Genomic DNA, 16632 nt, shown 5'->3' on the forward strand with positions numbered 1-16632 from the left:
AGTACCTCCAGCAGATAACAGATATCCCTCATTGAGAATTCCTGACCTAATACACACTCTCCTTTTAAAGATGAGAAAGCCGTGTGACTTGGATCTCCCTTGGGTACAGAGGAGTGCAGGTTACTTTCGGGATCATATTTCAAAGCATGATGTCACCCCTCACTTTTCTGGAAAAGCCATACCCAGAAAGAATACGGAGCCAGTCCTCTGGAACCCAGGACTGTGCACACATGATAAAGGCAGGGAGGTGTGGGTACTGCTTGAGAGCCCACATGGAGGGCCATGAGCAGGCAGGATATAGAAGAGCCAGCAAAGGGTGGCTACTGGGGCCAGTTGTACAGAGCACAGCTTGTCCCTGTCAGCTGAGCCTGCCTGAGCCAGAGTCAGCTGAATTGCCCTGTTTACACAGGGACACAGACCTGCCCCTCACCCCTTGGAATGTCTGTCTTGAGGCATGCCCAGAACCAGCCAGCTCTGTCCCATGAGTATACAGCAGCCCAGGCCCCCTGGCACGTGCCAGACAGGGAGGAACAGGAGCGACACCTTGGGGACGGAAGTCAAAATGTACATGTTTATTTTCTAGAACAAAGGCTAAAAGAAGCAAGTTTCTTTTATTTTATTTTAAGAAGGACAAAAATTGTTATTAAAACATCTACATTAATATCAAGATACTAGACCTTATGAATATTTAAGTGTGGTATTCTTAAATTTTTAATTACACAGACATTTTAAAAGGACCATTAAATTGATTCATGCCCTGCTGAGAAATGCAGCATCCCTCTTCACCCCACCCCAAAGGGACACTCACATCATGGGCGCCTGGCCGCCCATTACCACATTCGCCATGTCTTATGGCTGCCTGATTTAACTCTCTAAGCCTTCCAATCAGGATTGCAACTGAAATAATCAGCCTCATCATTCAAAGTGTATTCCTGCCTCTTGTTTGGGGATCCAGCTCTGGCCAGGCCTGGAAGGCCTGGATCCCAAAGGCCCATGCATGGCATGGATGAGGTTGAAGAAAAACCTGGACCCTAATCCTGTTCCCATGGGTGAGAGATGAACACCAGTTATTTTCTGGTCTTAAGCACCCCCATTAGGGGTGGTCTGGAAGCTATGCAGCACAGCCCTTGCTGCCCTAGTCACCTCTGACCATGGCTCTAGTCCCTGAATCCTTGAAAGTGGCCCGCTGATCCTGAGAACCTCTCCAAATTACACCAGGATGGCTGCATTTTCTGGCCAAATTCTTTATCTTTAGCCCTCATTAGAAGTGATTCATTGGATACCACACACATATATAATATTATATAGAGCGATATATTTAATACCTGTGTATATATGCATCACGGGGGCGACATATATACACACTAAAAACAAGGCTGGTGACAACAGACTGCAACACCACAGATCAGGGAAAACAAGTGTCATTGACATTCATGGCCACGGCCCCTACCTTGAGTGTGGTGGTCTCTCCTCCCCTCCAGCTATACCACCAGCACCCAAACTCTGTAGTGCTGGCCTGCTGGGGGAAGGAGCAGGGGCAGAAAGGGATGCATGCCACGATTATTGGGAAAAAACTGGGCAGTGGCAAGGACAGTGTTCTCTGTGGCCCGTCATATCATGGCACATTATCAATCCTTGCCTGAGGAGAAATAAGAAGTATTCTATACTCTCCGTCTCACCCCCAACTCCAGCCTTGGTCCCTGGAGTTGTACAGAGCACTTCTTGTGCCAATGGTGTGGGGCATTCTGGAATGTCTAGGGAACCAGGGGAGGCTGAGTCTGCTCATAGGGGGTGGGATGGAGAGGAGGTACATATAGATATAGACGAGGGGTACAGGAGAGTTTGGTGGGTGGGGGCAGGGGTTGGGGGGTCAGCTGGGGTCCTAGGCAGCTGGCAGGGCCAGGGAGCAGGGAGGGGTCAGGACAGATGGTCATAATTGTATTTCTGGTTCTAGGGGATAAGGGGAAGAAGACCATGCTGGGTTCCCAAGAAAGAGGGGCTGTGTCTGGTCCTGGAGCGGCCCATGGTGCCCAGGGTCATGCCTCCCTTTTCTCTGCATCCCCGTCACCCCAGTACCTCATGCAGAACCTGAGCCCATAGGTGCCCCGCCCATTCCCACCTCTCCCTATTACCTGTTCCTGAGTAGTATAGGGAACCTTTGCTGCTATACTCACCACAACCATCTTTAGGAGGGGATTTCCCCTCCACCATGCTGACATGACCAACCCTCTGAGCCCCATTCCCCAGCCTCTTGGCGATTTGCCTGGAACCCCAGCTGCACACTGATTCAGAACCTGTCACATACCTGCTGAGAGCCTGGAAGCTCCAACTAATGACGGGCCCTCAGTATTCTGCCCAGTTTTTACCCCAGCTCTATCTCATGCTGTGGGATGGAGACCCTGGGAAGATCACTCCTCCTTTTAGGCTTCAGTTTTCCTATCTGCAAAATGGAGGTTTGGGCTGGGTCGTTGCCAAAGCCTCTGAGGATATACAACCTACAGTGATTCAAGAGCAAGATGGGTTGGGCTGGTGGCCTCACTAGAGAGCCAGACTCCAGAGGTCATCTAGCCCAGCCTCTCCCACTCTTCCAACCAGAGGGAAAACTGAGGCTCCTGAGGTTAAGTGATCAGTACAGTGTTTCTGGATCCATTCTAGGGCTGCATTTTAAAGCTAATTGGGGCATGCTACCCCTCCCAGGAGCATACCATTGCCTTTCCCTTCCCCCTCTTCTTCCCTCTCAGGTTTGTATCTTCTAAACGATAAGGGACACCATGAGACATGCAACCAGGGGAGCAGTGGGCAGCGGCAGCTCATCCCAGGCTAACCCCAGAAGCTGTCTCCAAGGCCCCTTTTCTCTGATTTCCCAGTGAGCCAAAGCAGTCCCACCTAGTGTCTCTCTCCTGTTGCTTCTTCTATCCTAAGCCCATGCTTGTTTTACTGTCCCAAGCTTTAATAAACATACTCAAAAAATAATAATAAAGCTAATTGAGGCCTCCTGCCCTCTGTTGTGTCCTGATCTGCCCCCAGGGAGGTGGGGGTGGAATGAAGGTGGGGCAGGGAGAAGGACCCTCCTGCTGCAGATTCAAGTGGGGACCCCAGGCTCCCCAGCCCTGAGCTTTGGGCCCCCTTTAGGAGCAGACAGAAGTTAAAGCTGTAGCTGAAGCTGGAGGGGTCAGCCAGACCCCTGCCCCCAACCAAGAGTGCTGGGAGTGGGGGAAGGCTGGCCCAGGGTTTCAGCATGATGAAGACCCTGGGACAGCTTGTGACTGCAGCATGTGCACCTGGGCTTGCACACTAGGTAGTGGGGACGGATGGGATGGGTGGGGCCCCAGGGCCAGGGGTTGCCTGATGAGGGGAGCCCCCACCCCCACCCCTGGCCTGCCCTGGCCCTTCTACCAGGCCTTCTGCCCCATCCCCATCCCCACCCCTGACCCTAGGACTTCACTCATGACCAAGACCTGGCCCTACTCCCCGGTGACAGTGGAGGCAGCAGGGGCTTGTGGGGCAGCACCAGCTGTGTTGCCATCATCTTGTAGCAGGAAGTTGTATTTGCCAAAGTCATCGTCCCGTGGGCACAGAAGCATGTCCTTGCGGGCCTTGGCCAGCTTCTGCTTCAGCACCTCGCGCCGGTCCAGCCACTCGTTGAGCTCCTCCTGCCCATGAGCGCAGCGGCACTTGTCCCCATCTGGGCAGGTCTTGCCCTTCTGGAGCCTGTGGGTAGCAGGAGGCTCACTGTCTAAGCCCTGTGCCCTGTCTACTACAGGCTGCTGCACCTGGGGCTGGCGGCTTAACTTCCCCCCAAACCAGCCTCTCCCCAGGCAGCTTCAGTCCTGCTGCAATCTGGCATGTCCCAGCCTTCTATAGGATCTTACCCAGGGCTGCAAAGTAGGCATCTGGCCAGGCCCTCCCCCTCAACACTGTCCTACCTGGCCCCATGCTCCTCACATCCAGGACACACTACCCCTTGTGTGCAATCTCCAGGCCAAGAGGAGCCAAAGCTCCCCAGGTCCACTCCCCTGCCCTCCCTGTGAGCACCTGTCGCAGAGCCGGAACTCGCCCATGGGAAAGCGGTAGGCCCAGCCGCTGGTATCGCTGTCAGACGTGAAGACTTTCTCCTTGTGCTTCTCAGACTGGATGTGCTGCTGCCACTGCTTCTTGCTGTTGCTGTTCTTGCCACAGAGCCAGCAGTGGTAGCCCATCTAGGGACACAGCCACCATGGGTGCCCACTCCTCACACCTCTGCCCAGAGGCTGAGCCCCTCCCCACTGCTCATCCCTGGTCAGGTTCAGAACACAGCCCCAAGCACGCATGGGTACCATGATGTCGGCGTAGTCCGTGGGCATCTGGATCTGTTTCTCTCCTTCCCGGGAACTGATTGGGGTCCCTTCCCCTGGTTTCCCTGGGTTGTGTTTCTTTAGCCACATGTCATAGGTCTGCTGCATGTCCAGGACTGGTGGGAAATAGGAGACAGAGTGCATGGTTAGGCAATGCTCCATCCATTCTGTCCCATGATCCCTGCCGGACTTGAGAACTGGGGCGTCTCAGGCCCTGCTGCTGAGCTGCCCGCAACCCCAGAAGACCAGAGAGGGTATGGCTGCTGCGCCTGGAGAAGGGCCCAGTGGCAAAGGTGCTCTTGGGCCTGCTAAAGAGTTGGGATGTCTGGCAATGAGGGGACACAGGGCCATACCTCTGCCCTGCTGGTCTGCCCACTCACTCTTGTTCTCCTTCATGAATGTCCACATGTCCCTCTCCTCTGGGCTGTGCGCAAAGGAGCAGTTCCCCACATATTGGCACTTGCGGCCATTCTGTGCGTGGATGCAGAGCTGTGCAGAGGTCAAGGGGAGAGCCGGCTGAGTTTTGCTGGATTGTGTCACTGCCCCAGCTAGAGGGCAAGCCCTCCTGGAGCCCCACAGCATCCCCATTCGAGGCCCCACTGCTACCCTGCACCCCATCCCCAGTGCTCACATCATATTGCTGTGGGAAGTTGCGAATGGATGGCAGTGGCCTCACTGACACCCATTTCCTCTTGGCCTTGGACATCACCAGAAGGACCCGTCGCTCCTTGGTCCAGCTACAGGGCAGAGCAGGGGGCCAGTTGGGGAGGACTTGGGCAGAGCCTCAGGCTCTGGTGCTCACGTGCGCACCCACCCAGCCCATGTCCCACTCACCAGTGCCGAGCCTTGGCACTGCAGTATTTGAGGTCTTTGTCAGGCTCCACCACCTGCCCATTCCTCCAGCACTGGCCGCACACAAACTTCATCTGCAGGTCAAAGGTGCTGGGCCCATGTGTCCGTGGGGCACCCTGTGGGCAGAGGGGCTGATGAAGGAACAGGCACAAAGGCTGAGGCCCTTGAGGTCCATCGTAAAGGTGGCCTCTGGAGCATTTGGGCTGCCCAGAGCTTTGGAATGGGCCAGTCCATTATCACTTACTGGCAGGAAGTGATCCCCCAACTCCAGGCCCATGGCTTCCCAATGTGGGAGTGAGATCTGGGATGGAGCTCCTGACTCCTGATCCAGTGCTCTATGCTTTAGCTGGCTAGTCCACATGGGTCTGCTCTGTGGAGCTGCTGGCATTTCTTGGCACAGTATGCAACCTCACACCTCCCTGCCTTGGCACATACTGTTCCCTCTTCCTGGAATAACCTTTCTCCATTCTTCATTAAGTTTGTTCTTAAAACTTTATTTTTTCTTTTTTCATTTTTTGTATTTTTCTGAAGTTGGAAACAGGGAGGCAGTCAGACAGACTCCCGCATGCGCCCGACAGGGATCCACCTGGCATGCCCATCAGGGGGCAATGCTCTGCCCATCTGGGACGCCGCTCTGCTGCAACCAGAGCCGTTCTAGCGCCCGAGGCAGAGGCCATAGAGCCATCCTCAGCGCCTGGGACAACTTTGCTCCAATGGAGCCTTGGCTGCGGGAAGGGAAGAGAGAGACAGAGAGGAAGGAGAGGGGGAGGGGTGGAGATGCAGATGGGCGCTTCTCCTGTGTGCCCTGGCTGGGAATCCTGCACACCAGACCGACTCTCTACCACTGAGCCAACTGGCCAGGGCCGAAACTTTCTTTATTTTTTAAGTGAGAGGAGGGGAGATAGTGAGACAGACTTCTACATGTGCCCCGGCTGGGATCCATCTGGCAACCCTGTCTGGCAACCCTGATGCTTGAGGATCGAGCTATTTTTAGCCCCTGAGGCTGATGTGCTTGGACCAACCAAGCTATCCTAAACACCCGGGGCTACGCTCAAACCAGTCAAGCCACTGGCTGTGGGAGGGAAAGAGGGAGAGAAGGGGCAGAGGGAGGAGGGGAGAAGCAGATGGTCACTTCTCCTGTGTGACCTGACTAGGAATCAAACCCGGGACATCCATATACCTGGGTGATGCTCTATCCACTGAGCCATTGGCCAGGGCCTGTTCTCAAAACTTTTAAAAATCAGCTCAGGAACCTCCTACAGGAAGCCTTCCTAGAGCTTTCCTAAGTAGCAGATGCCCATCCTCTGGACTCACACAGTACCTAAACTACCCCCATGTTGATTGACTCATCTAGTTATGAAGGCTGGGCCTACTGGTGGAGAGCAAGCCCTAGAAGGTGGGAAGCCACCAGCAGTGAGTGGGGACAGAGGGGCCCGTGATGGGCAGTGGGACAGAGCTGGACTCTCTAAGACCCCACTGTGTTCATTCCCAATCCTCTGTTCCAGGCTTTCCTTTGCAGGCAGGAGCCCTTCTCTTCTGCACTCTGGGTTAGGGTGGAGGGCAAGTGGTGAGAAAGGTGTTCAATCAGTCTTGTCTCCTGCAACCTAACTATCCCTCCTGTGAACGAGAGCCTCCCAGTCCTCCCTGGAGTCTCAGGTATGGATCCACCCCTCCAGGAAGCACCCTTTCCTCCAGGGTAGCAGGTACAATACTCTTCCATGGGTGCACCTGTGAACCTGGCACTGCCCAGACCAGGACCTGCCCTAGAGCAGGAAGGGGTTCTGTCCTTGCATATTAACTGACCTCTGGCCTGGTTCTGTGAGACTGCAGCCTGGCTCAGCCCCAGGATAATACACACATCATCCTAGTGATCAAGTAAAACCATACCTATATCACTGGGACATGGTCTGTGCTAAAGCGGGCAGGATGTTTATCTGAATGGCTATTGATTTCTAGGTGTTCATCAGATTCTTACCTTTTCACAGGTGAGGTAAGAGGGGCCTGTAGGGGTGCTGCAGCTTAGCCACTACCCTAATGAACCAGCACCCTAGTTCACTTTTTTTTTTTTTTTGCATTTTTCTGAAGCTGGAAACAGGGAGAGACAGACAGACTCCCGCATGCGCCCGACCGGGATCCACCCGGCACGCTCTGCCCACCAGGGGGCGATGCTCTGCCCATCCTGGGCATCGCCATGTTGCGACCAGAGCCACTCTAGCACCTGAGGCAGAGGCCACAGAGCCATCCCCAGCGCCCGGGCCATCTTTGCTCCAGTGGAGCCTTGGCTGAGGGAGGGGAAGAGAGAGACAGAGAGGAAGGTGCGGCAGAGGGGTGGAGAAGCAAATGGGCGCTTCTCCTGTGTGCCCTGGCTGGGAATCGAACCCGGGTCCTCCGCACGCTAGGCCGACGCTCTACCGCTGAGCCATCCGGCCAGGGCCCTAGTTCACTTTTCACAACAGCCCAGCATCACTGCCTTCCGCTGCACCCCAGGGGAGGTGAGATCATTTCCATTTGACAGAGCAGAAGCAGAGGCTCAGACAGGTTACTAACCCACCCACAGGTAAGTGGCCTGAGATCAGGGACCTGGCATGTGGCAGGTGTTCATGCCTTTTTTTAGGATAGCAGAGCTGTGCCACAGGGACTGGGTCAAAGAAGCTTTATCCTGACATTCTTGGTCCCACAATGCCACTGGCCCCATCCAATGATGGCAAGCAAGCAAGATACTCATGCCCAGGTCATGGCCTAGCCTGGCACAGAAGCCCTATTCTGGAGCCAGGCCTGAGAATGGCATCTTGGTAGGGAGGATGGGGCCTGCCAACAAGAGGAGGGTGAAGCCTGTCATGATACCCTTGGGCAGCTAGGCCTGTACCCATTCCTGGGGACCCTGGCAGCAGTCCTAGGCAGGCTGAAGGGGGTCAGAGGGATAGGAGGTAGCTAGGACTCAGTGTCCTCTCTTTAAAAGACAATGCTGTAGGTTCAGCCTTAGTCCCTCACTGGTACCCAGCTGGGCTCTTGGCCAGGAGCAAAAATAAAACACATGGGAGGGGGGACAGAGAAGGAGAGCAACCAGAAAGAGGGGAGAGCAATAAAAAGGACCAGAAACAAGAGAGATAGGGAGAGAGAAAGGAGGTCCAAGGGGCCAGGCAGCTCTCTGCCACACTCAGGCTGGCCTTCTCCCAAGTAGATCAGTGAGTGGGCCTGTCATTGTGAGGGGGTTATCCTTCATGTGGGGATGGAACAGAGTCATCACCTCCTTGGCCCTGAGACCACCCTTTCTGTCCCCATTATCATCTAAGTTACAGTGATCCCTATTTCCTGAGGCAGATGTGAGGGTCGGGGATGACACAAGGCCAGTATAGAGCAGGGACTCAGCAAGCCATAGCATGGTCAGCCCCTGTGAGTCTCATACCTGCCCTGGGAGACAGCAGATAGGACTACGACCCCATTTTATGGGTGAGGAACCCTCAGGGGTACAGGATGGAAGGTAGCAGAGTGAGCTCCAGACAAGATGTCCGAAAGCCTGGGATTGATATACTTCACTAAGTGTGCCTCTGGGCAGGTCTGAGAATGCTCTGAGTCTCTGTTTCCTTATCTGCAAAAGCCACAATGTCACAGCTCAATCTTCAGGATGACCAGGGTGAGGATCAGGAGGGATGTGAGGTGATACAATCAGCAGAGGAAAGTTTGAAGGATACCAGGATATTTATATGGTCTAAAGCAGGGGTCTCAAACTCGCGGCCCGCCAAACAATTTTGTGCGGCCCGCAGACTAATCCACGAAGTTCAAAATATTTTGGATAAAATTAAGTAAGCCTAGGGGCCTACTTGTATTTTTCATTTCTCTAGCATCCTAGCTAGATATTAGCTTAGTTAACAGCAGTTGTGATGCGAACTATAGTTTCTGGTCGTTTTTTTTTTTTTTTTTTTTTTTAATTTTTATTTATTTTATTTATTCATTTTAGAGAGGAGAGAGAGAGGGAGAGAGAGACAGAGACGGGGGGAGGAGCTGGAAGCATCAACTCCCGTATGTGCCTTGACCAGGCAAGCCCAGGGTTTCGAACCGGCGACGTTAGCATTTCCAGGTCGACGCTTTATCCACTGTGCCACCACAGGTCAGGCAGTTTCTGGTCGTTTTGCGACACTGAGTAAACTGCATGTACGATTGTGCTTGTTGTACTGATTTTTTTTTTGTTTTCAACTGCAGTGAGAAAAGTGTTGCGTAACAGTTGCCTTTTGTAGACCTAGTGCGGCCTGCCGAACAGCTGTGATCTTGCTCTGCGGCCCACATGCTAAGTTGAGTTTGAGAACCCTGGTCTAAAGTATCTCCCCAGAAGATATTTATTAATTACAAAGGGGAAAAATATAACTTCACAGTACAGAAGCATTCACAGTGGATGTACCTTATATCAAGTTATCACCAGTAAAAGGACAAATTGATGATGTGCCTCCAGGTGAGGGACCTGAGAAGAACATAACATCACCCTGAGGTTTGGGGAACCATTGGACAATCCCAGATGGATAGCCTTTTTACAAAGCCAAGTGGCTCTTCACAAACATCGAGGTCATGAAAGACACAGAAAGACTGAGAAACTGCTCTGGCTTAAAGGAGACTGAAGAGGCACAATATGCCCTGGCTGGGTTGCTCAGTTGGTTAGAGCAGTGGTCCCCAACCTTTTTTGGGCCATGGACTGGTTTAATGTCAGAAAATATTTTCATGGACCGACCTTTAGGGTGGGACAGATAAATGTATCACGTGACTGAGACAAGCGTCAAGAGTGAGTCTTAGATGGATGTAACAGAGGGAATCTGGTCATTTTTTAAAAATAAAACATCGTTCAGACTTAAATATAAATAAAACAGAAATAATGTGAGTTACTTATTCTTTCTCTGCGGACCAGTACCAAATGGCCCATGGACTGGTACTGGTCCATGGCCCAGAGGTTGGGGACCACCAGGTTAGAGTGTTGTCCTGTTAAGCCAAGGTTGCGGGTTCAATCCCTGGTTAGGGCACACGCAAGAATCAACCAATGGGGGTCCTGGCCGGTTGGCTCAGTGGTAGAGCATCGGCCTGGCATGCAGGAGTCCCAGGTTTGATTCCTGGCCAGGGCACATAGGAGAAGCGCCCATCTGCTTCTCCACCCCTCCCCCTCTCCTTCCTCTCTGTCTCTCTCTTCCCCTCCCGCAGCCAAGGCTCCATTGGAGCAAAGTTGGCCCGGGCACTGAGGATGGCTCTGTGGCCTTTGCCTCAGGCGCTAGAATGGCTCTGATTGCGGCAGAGCGACACCTCAAGATGGGCAGAGCATCGGAGCATCGCCCCCTGGTGGGCATGCCTGGTGGATCCCGGTCGGGCGCATGCGAGAGTCTGTCTGACTGCCTCCCCGTTTCCAGCTTTGGAAAAATACAAAAAAAAAAAACGAAAACAAGAATCAACCAATGAACATATAAATAAGCAGAACTACAAATTGATGTATCTCCCTCTCTAAGAATAAATAAATAAATAAATATTTTAAAGAGACACAATGGGCCTGACCAGGCGATGGCACAGTGGATAGAGCGTCGGACTGGGATGAGGAGGACCCAGGTTCGAGACCCCAAGGTCTCCAGCTTGAGTGCAGGCTCATCTGGTTTAAGCAAAGCTCACCAGCTTTGACCCACGGTTGCTGGATTGAGCAAGGGATTACTCAGTCTGCTGAAGGCCTACAGTCAAGGCACATATGAGAAAGCATCAATGAACAACTAAGGTGTTGCAACAAAAAACTGATGATTGATGCTTATCTCTCTCTGTTCCTGTCTGTCTGTCCCTATCTATCCCTCTCTCTGACTCTCTCTCTGTCTCTGAAAAAAAAAAAAAAAGAGACACAATGGGTGAATGCAGTGTTATTTGGGATTTGGGAATGAGTCACAAAATCTGCATAACAGTATACTTGAATCTTAAAAATTACACCAGTGTTAATTTTCTGATGTTGAAAATTGTCCTGTAGTTATTATGTAAGAGAATGTCTTTATTTTTAGGAAATGCACACTGAAGTATTAAAGGGTAATGGAGCATCATGTCTGCAACTTATTCTCAAATGGTTTATAAATAAATGTGTACATTTCTATATGTAAATGTGTACATGTACATGTACACATACACACACGAGACAGAGTAAGTGCAGAATGTGGTAAAATGTTAACATTTGGGGAATCCAGAAAAGAGTATACACAAATTCTTCGTACCATTCTTATAATTTTCTGGTAAATCTGAAATTGTGTCCAAGTATGGGATGGGGCCTAATCCCAAGGAGGGCAGGCCCCAATGCCAACCCAGGGCCTTACCAAGCTGCTGCTGGCCTTCCCTGCATGGGCCTCCATCTGCTGCCAGTATTTCTTGGATTCTTGGACAATGTCTTCATGGGTCATGCCTGGGGAGGGTAAGAGCTGATATGAATGTCCCTGAAGGAGCTCAGCGAGGAGAGGCAGGCATCTGAGAGGCACTAGTGTCATGCCAGGCCCTGCTAGAGGGACCTCTTCCCCAGTTCGGCCTGCCACTGAAACAGATGGGGTGAGGGGAAACCGCTCATAGTCTCTGAGCCTGTTTGTTCATCTGTGAGTAGGACAGAGGCCTGCTCCGAGTCCTCATAGGCACTGAGGGAATAAAATGCAGCCAAGAGTAGAAAAATGCAGGAGAAAGATGGTGGCTCCACAGTGTGGCATGGTGACTCCCTGACCCTATGCACTGCCCGTCTCTTGGGCCAGCTGCTGAGTACCCTTCCTTGACCCCTGTCTCCCTCAGTGGGATGGTAAGCCTGACCCCTGCTTGGCCCACTGGTTCCTAGGGCTGCATCCTAGCCCAGGCCAGCTTACTAGCTGAGGGGCCATGGGTCTTCACTGCCAATCTACAAAGGGCATATACCCGAGCCTGGTGGTCCAGACCCTCCCAATCTCACTGTAGACACTGAGCTCGCCCTCTCGAGTGTACCTTGGAGCCTCTTCCATGAAGCTGTCCCCCACTCTCACCCCATTCTGGTCTCCTGTCCCTTTCCCAGAAATGATTTCACTTTTGACTTTGTCCTATGGATACTATTTCATGGTGGCCACTTATTATGCTGTGGCTCTGGGCCAGCCACTGTGCCTGGCATCCATTTTCTTGCTGATGATTTCCCAGATAATGTACCTCTTGTCCAGACCTCACTCATGAACTTCCAGGAGCCCACATCAGGCTGCCTGCTCAGCATCTCCACTTGGAGTCCAACAGACAGCTAAAACTCCCTATGTCCCACACTGGGCCTGGTGGATGTGACCCCCAAACCTACTCCTACCGGATCCTCTTTGCAGAACTTAGCAACCTCATTCTTCCAGTTACTCTGGTTTAAAACGTTGGAGTGGGGACAAACGTGTGTAATAGAACGACTGGAATACCCACGTGTTATGCTGTCTGCCTTGCCCTCACTTACACTTGTCATTCTCTGACAGCAAGGACCTCACCGGTTCTTGCTCGGTACACAGACCCAGAGCAGGTGCTCAATGAGTCCTTGTTGGATGAGTGAGTGAGTGAATAAATGAGCAAACAGTTTTTAATCTCCTCAATCTGACACAGAGATGATGATCATTTCACCAACAAGCAAATAGAGGGGGTGTGAACTGCTGACAGCCACCCAGGTAGCCAATGGAGCAGGAGAACAGCTCTGCGGGCCTCTGCCTGATCCCCTCGCAGTGCCCAGAAAGGGAGAAATGCAGGATCCTCCGTGCCTGGCACCTTTGTGATGTTTAGGAAGCACCGGCTCCTCTAGAGGCAGCCCCCCAGTAACTGCTCTCCCCTAAACCAAAGTCCCTCTCATCCTACCACTGGCAGCCCATTCACCCTCAGCAGGAGCCCCTGCCCAGCCCCCACCTGAGTACTGCTGCAGCAGCCAGACTTTGAGCTCGATGAAGCTGTGGGCGAAGTGGCAGCTGTCTTCCCGCAGACAGCCATAACGCACCTCATGGCGGCACACGTCGAACTGGAAGTGCTCCTGGAACTGGCGGATCTTGGAGTACTTGAGGGAGGTGGAGCGGACGATGTGCACTAGGCATCTAGAGAGCAGGTGAGGCGCACACAATGCAGTCTGCAGCCCCTATTCTTGGGGGGGTCGTTTTCCCCATTGCCAGCAAGCCTGAGGGGAGGGGCTTCTCCTTGGGTGCCTTCTGACCTTAAGGCACAGTAGGTGACAGGTAGGGATCTTACACTCAGGTGGCCCTGGGTTAGAGTCCCAGCTGTTCGCCCCTCTCCCAGTCTCAATCTGGGGAAAACTCAAAGATGGGGCAGCCCACAAAAGCAGGGAACCAGCTGCCAGCTGTGAGGCTAGGGAAAGGAAGTGCCTATGGGTAGAAGGGGCATTTCCCTTAGGTTCCCCAGCCTGATGCTTCAGAACTGGTCCTGTACCCAGAGCAGTAATAATCAGCAGCTCCTCTAGGCCAAGATTTTAAATTTCCCTCACAGCAACCTTAGGAGACTTGGGATCATGATCAACTATATAGATGAGGAAACCAAGGGTCACAGTGGCTAGAGGGAGGCCATTGACCAGGCTGGGACTTGGACACAGATCTGTCTGACTCCATCATCCCCACTGGGGCAGAGCAAGGGGTATCAGAGGAAGCAAAGGTGGGTCTGGCTCATCCAAGCCCACCCACTCACTGTCCAATGCTGATGTCACTGAACAACACTGAGGACACTGAACAGAAGTCAGAGATGTGGCTTTCCACTTGCCTGATGAGCAAGCTACTTTCAAGCCTCACTGTTCTCATGTGTACTGTTATATAGTAACTCTGCCCTCACAGGACTATGGGGATCATTAAGATACCCAAGAGGATGCTTGGAATATACATGCTCAATAAAGATCGTTCTATCCATCCTTTCCAGGTAGATGCTGAATCTGATTTCCAAATTCCGTCCCTTGCCTTGACATACTATGTCCACCTTCTGGCCTCAGCTGCTTCCCAGGCATCTGAGCTGATCCAGGGGCCTCTCTGCATGCTCCCACCTCCAGGCTGGGCTTTGGGTACCACTCACTTGTTGTTATAGAAGCTGTGCTTGGCAGCCAGGTTGGAGCAGACGGATGGAGAGTCCTTTGTGCCTTTGCTGATGATCCGGGGTTTACTGTCAAAGCAGATCTGTCCAGGGAGAGGTGAGCTAGGACCCAGCATGGCCACATGGGCTGGGGTTGGACAGATGGGTCTCTGTAAGCCCTGCCCTAAGTACCTGAGTCTGGGAAGTGAGGAAGGGAGTCCCGGGATCTATGGCCCCTGACTCTCTGGCTCTACAGGTAACCTGGTCTTGGCTCTCTCTGATCCCATCCCTCACAGGGTTAGGGAGTTACCACGCATTGCCTAGGGCAGGGATTATTTCATGCCTCTGAGCCTCAGTTTCCACACCTGTAAACTGGGAATAACCACACAGGGTCTGTCCCACAGGGTCACTGTGAAGCTCAAAAAGGGTGTAACAGAACTGCAGGTGCTATATAAAGTATGTGTAGCTGCCTGGCTGGGAGCTGTGATACCCAGGCTGCCTGCTCCCTGAGTCAGCCGCTCGGAGTCAGATGGAGGGGCTGGCTGTGTGATGGATCAGGGTTGGGCTGAGTGCACCAAACCCTGCTAGCAACCTGGACCCAGAGCTCTCCCTCCACGGGTCTCAACTCTCACATGCTATGACTGGGTAGGGAGGCAGGGCCTAGCAGGGTCTTCTGTGACAGCTCTGATGAGGAAATTAACATCTTGGTGGGGCTGGATGAATCAGAGATGGGCCTCAGAGGGTCTGAGGACACTCCTGGGAGAGGATACAGGCTGGACACATGCGAAGAAGTAGGCAGGGAGGTGCAGCGGGCACTGAAGCCAGCAAAACTGGACAAGGAGATGTGGAAAGGATGGAATGAACGCCAAAAGTACCTGCTGCCGAGCCTAGCCTACAATGGTCGCAAGGGAAGAGCAGGTGTGATTATCTCTTTCTGGCCTCAGTTTGCACCCCTACACAATGAGGGGGTTGGATAGGATCTGGGCTCTAGCATGATAGCATACTCTGAGCCTAACTTTCTAACAGTCCGAGGACCTACTGAGTCTAGGGCCAGGCCTTCAAACCCCATAGCTTCTGAGGCTGACAGTCCCCAATGGAGCATGTGAGGGACCCCCTCCCTGTGTCACCGACTGTGGAGGTGGCAGGTGGGGCGGGCTGGTACCTCGCAGAGGAAAGTGAAGATGCCCTGGTGCTCCTTAAGGAGCTTCGCGATGGTGAGGCTGCCACGCTTGACACCCCCCAGCGGGTCAAAGAGCAGGTCACGGTTGAGGGTGCCCTTCCGCTCCTCAGTCCACACATCGATCTCCTCCTGATGGTAGGCGAAGGTGCAGTTATCCCCGTACTTACAGTCCTGCTTGTTAATCATGTCTGCAAAGAGGCAACAGGGCACACGTTCTTCCAGGCGGGACAGCAGCCTGCAGCACCCCCATGACCACTGCTGTAGCCCAGGGGGGCCAGCAACTCCCTCATCTTGGGCTCATCTCCAGCTTGGGCTCATCTCCAACAGGTGGGGTGGTGGCTGCCCCACCACAAGGACTTGGGAGGGGCAGCATGGCAGAAGGGGAAAGTCCTTCCCAGGCTGGGTCCCCTCTCTCTGATCTACACCTGGGTGGAGGGGGGTAGAGATTTGCATTTTCTTTTTTTTTTTCTTTTTTTTTTTTTTTTTTGTATTTTTCTGAAGCTAGAAATGGGGAGGCAGTCAGACAGACTCCGCATGTGCCCGACCGGGATCCACCCGGCATGCCTACCAGGGGGCATCGCTCTGCCCACCAGGGGGCGATGCTCTGCCTCTCCGGGGCATCGTTCTGCTGCAACCAGAGCCACTCTAGCACCTGGGGCAGAGGCCAAGGAGCCATCCCCAGCGCCCGGGCCATCTTTTGCTCCAATGGAGCCTTGGCTGCGGGAGGGGAAGAGAGAGACAGAAAGGAGGGGGGGTGGAGAAGCAAATGGGTGCTTCTCCTATGTGCCCTGGCCGGGAATCGAACCTGGGTCCTCCGCACGCCAGGCCAACGCTCTACCGCTGAGCCAACTGGCCAGGGCCGAGATTTGCATTTTCATCTGCAAAGCATGGCTATCATCGGGCTCCACCACCTAGTGTTGTAAGGATGCATGATGGTGGGTATACGGGGGCAACAATATAAAGAGCTTAACAATACTGTGACTGCCAAGTATTGCTGTATAGACTGCACCAAGATGCTTGGTTGGGGAACAGAAGAAAGCATATAAGGTACATGATAACTGTCCCATTACATTTTTTTTTTTGAATTTTTTTCCGAAGCTGGAAACAGGGAGAGACAGTCAGACAGACTCCCGCATACGCCCGACTGGGATCTACCCGGCACGCCCACCAGGGGCGATGCTCTGCCCCTCCGGGGGGTCGCTCTGCCGAGACCAGAGCCACTCTAGCACCTGGGGCAGAGGC

At 53.0% G+C, this 16632-nt stretch overlaps 1 protein-coding gene across 4 annotated transcripts in view; it reads right to left on the minus strand.

Moving 5' to 3' along the window:
* Positions 1 to 592: 592 nt before the first annotated feature.
* Positions 593 to 16632, minus strand: part of ZC3H7B (zinc finger CCCH-type containing 7B) — a 53636-nt gene continuing 37596 nt past the window's right edge. For all 4 annotated transcript variants that reach the window (XM_066257047.1, XM_066257028.1, XM_066257019.1 and 1 more), the window contains 10 exons: positions 15373 to 15578; positions 14214 to 14314; positions 13056 to 13237; positions 11501 to 11586; positions 5169 to 5302; positions 4966 to 5071; positions 4715 to 4823; positions 4317 to 4450; positions 4036 to 4199; positions 593 to 3711 (listed from right to left, as the gene is read on the minus strand). In XM_066257047.1, the coding sequence (XP_066113144.1) occupies positions 3465 to 3711; positions 4036 to 4199; positions 4317 to 4450; positions 4715 to 4823; positions 4966 to 5071; positions 5169 to 5302; positions 11501 to 11586; positions 13056 to 13237; positions 14214 to 14314; positions 15373 to 15578 (1469 nt within the window). In that variant the 3' untranslated portion in view covers positions 593 to 3464. The remainder of the gene's footprint in view (positions 3712 to 4035; positions 4200 to 4316; positions 4451 to 4714; positions 4824 to 4965; positions 5072 to 5168; positions 5303 to 11500; positions 11587 to 13055; positions 13238 to 14213; positions 14315 to 15372; positions 15579 to 16632) is intronic.

This window comes from Saccopteryx bilineata, chromosome 1 (assembly GCF_036850765.1).
Source record: "Saccopteryx bilineata isolate mSacBil1 chromosome 1, mSacBil1_pri_phased_curated, whole genome shotgun sequence".
In the NCBI taxonomy this organism is placed as follows: Eukaryota; Metazoa; Chordata; class Mammalia; order Chiroptera; family Emballonuridae; genus Saccopteryx; species Saccopteryx bilineata.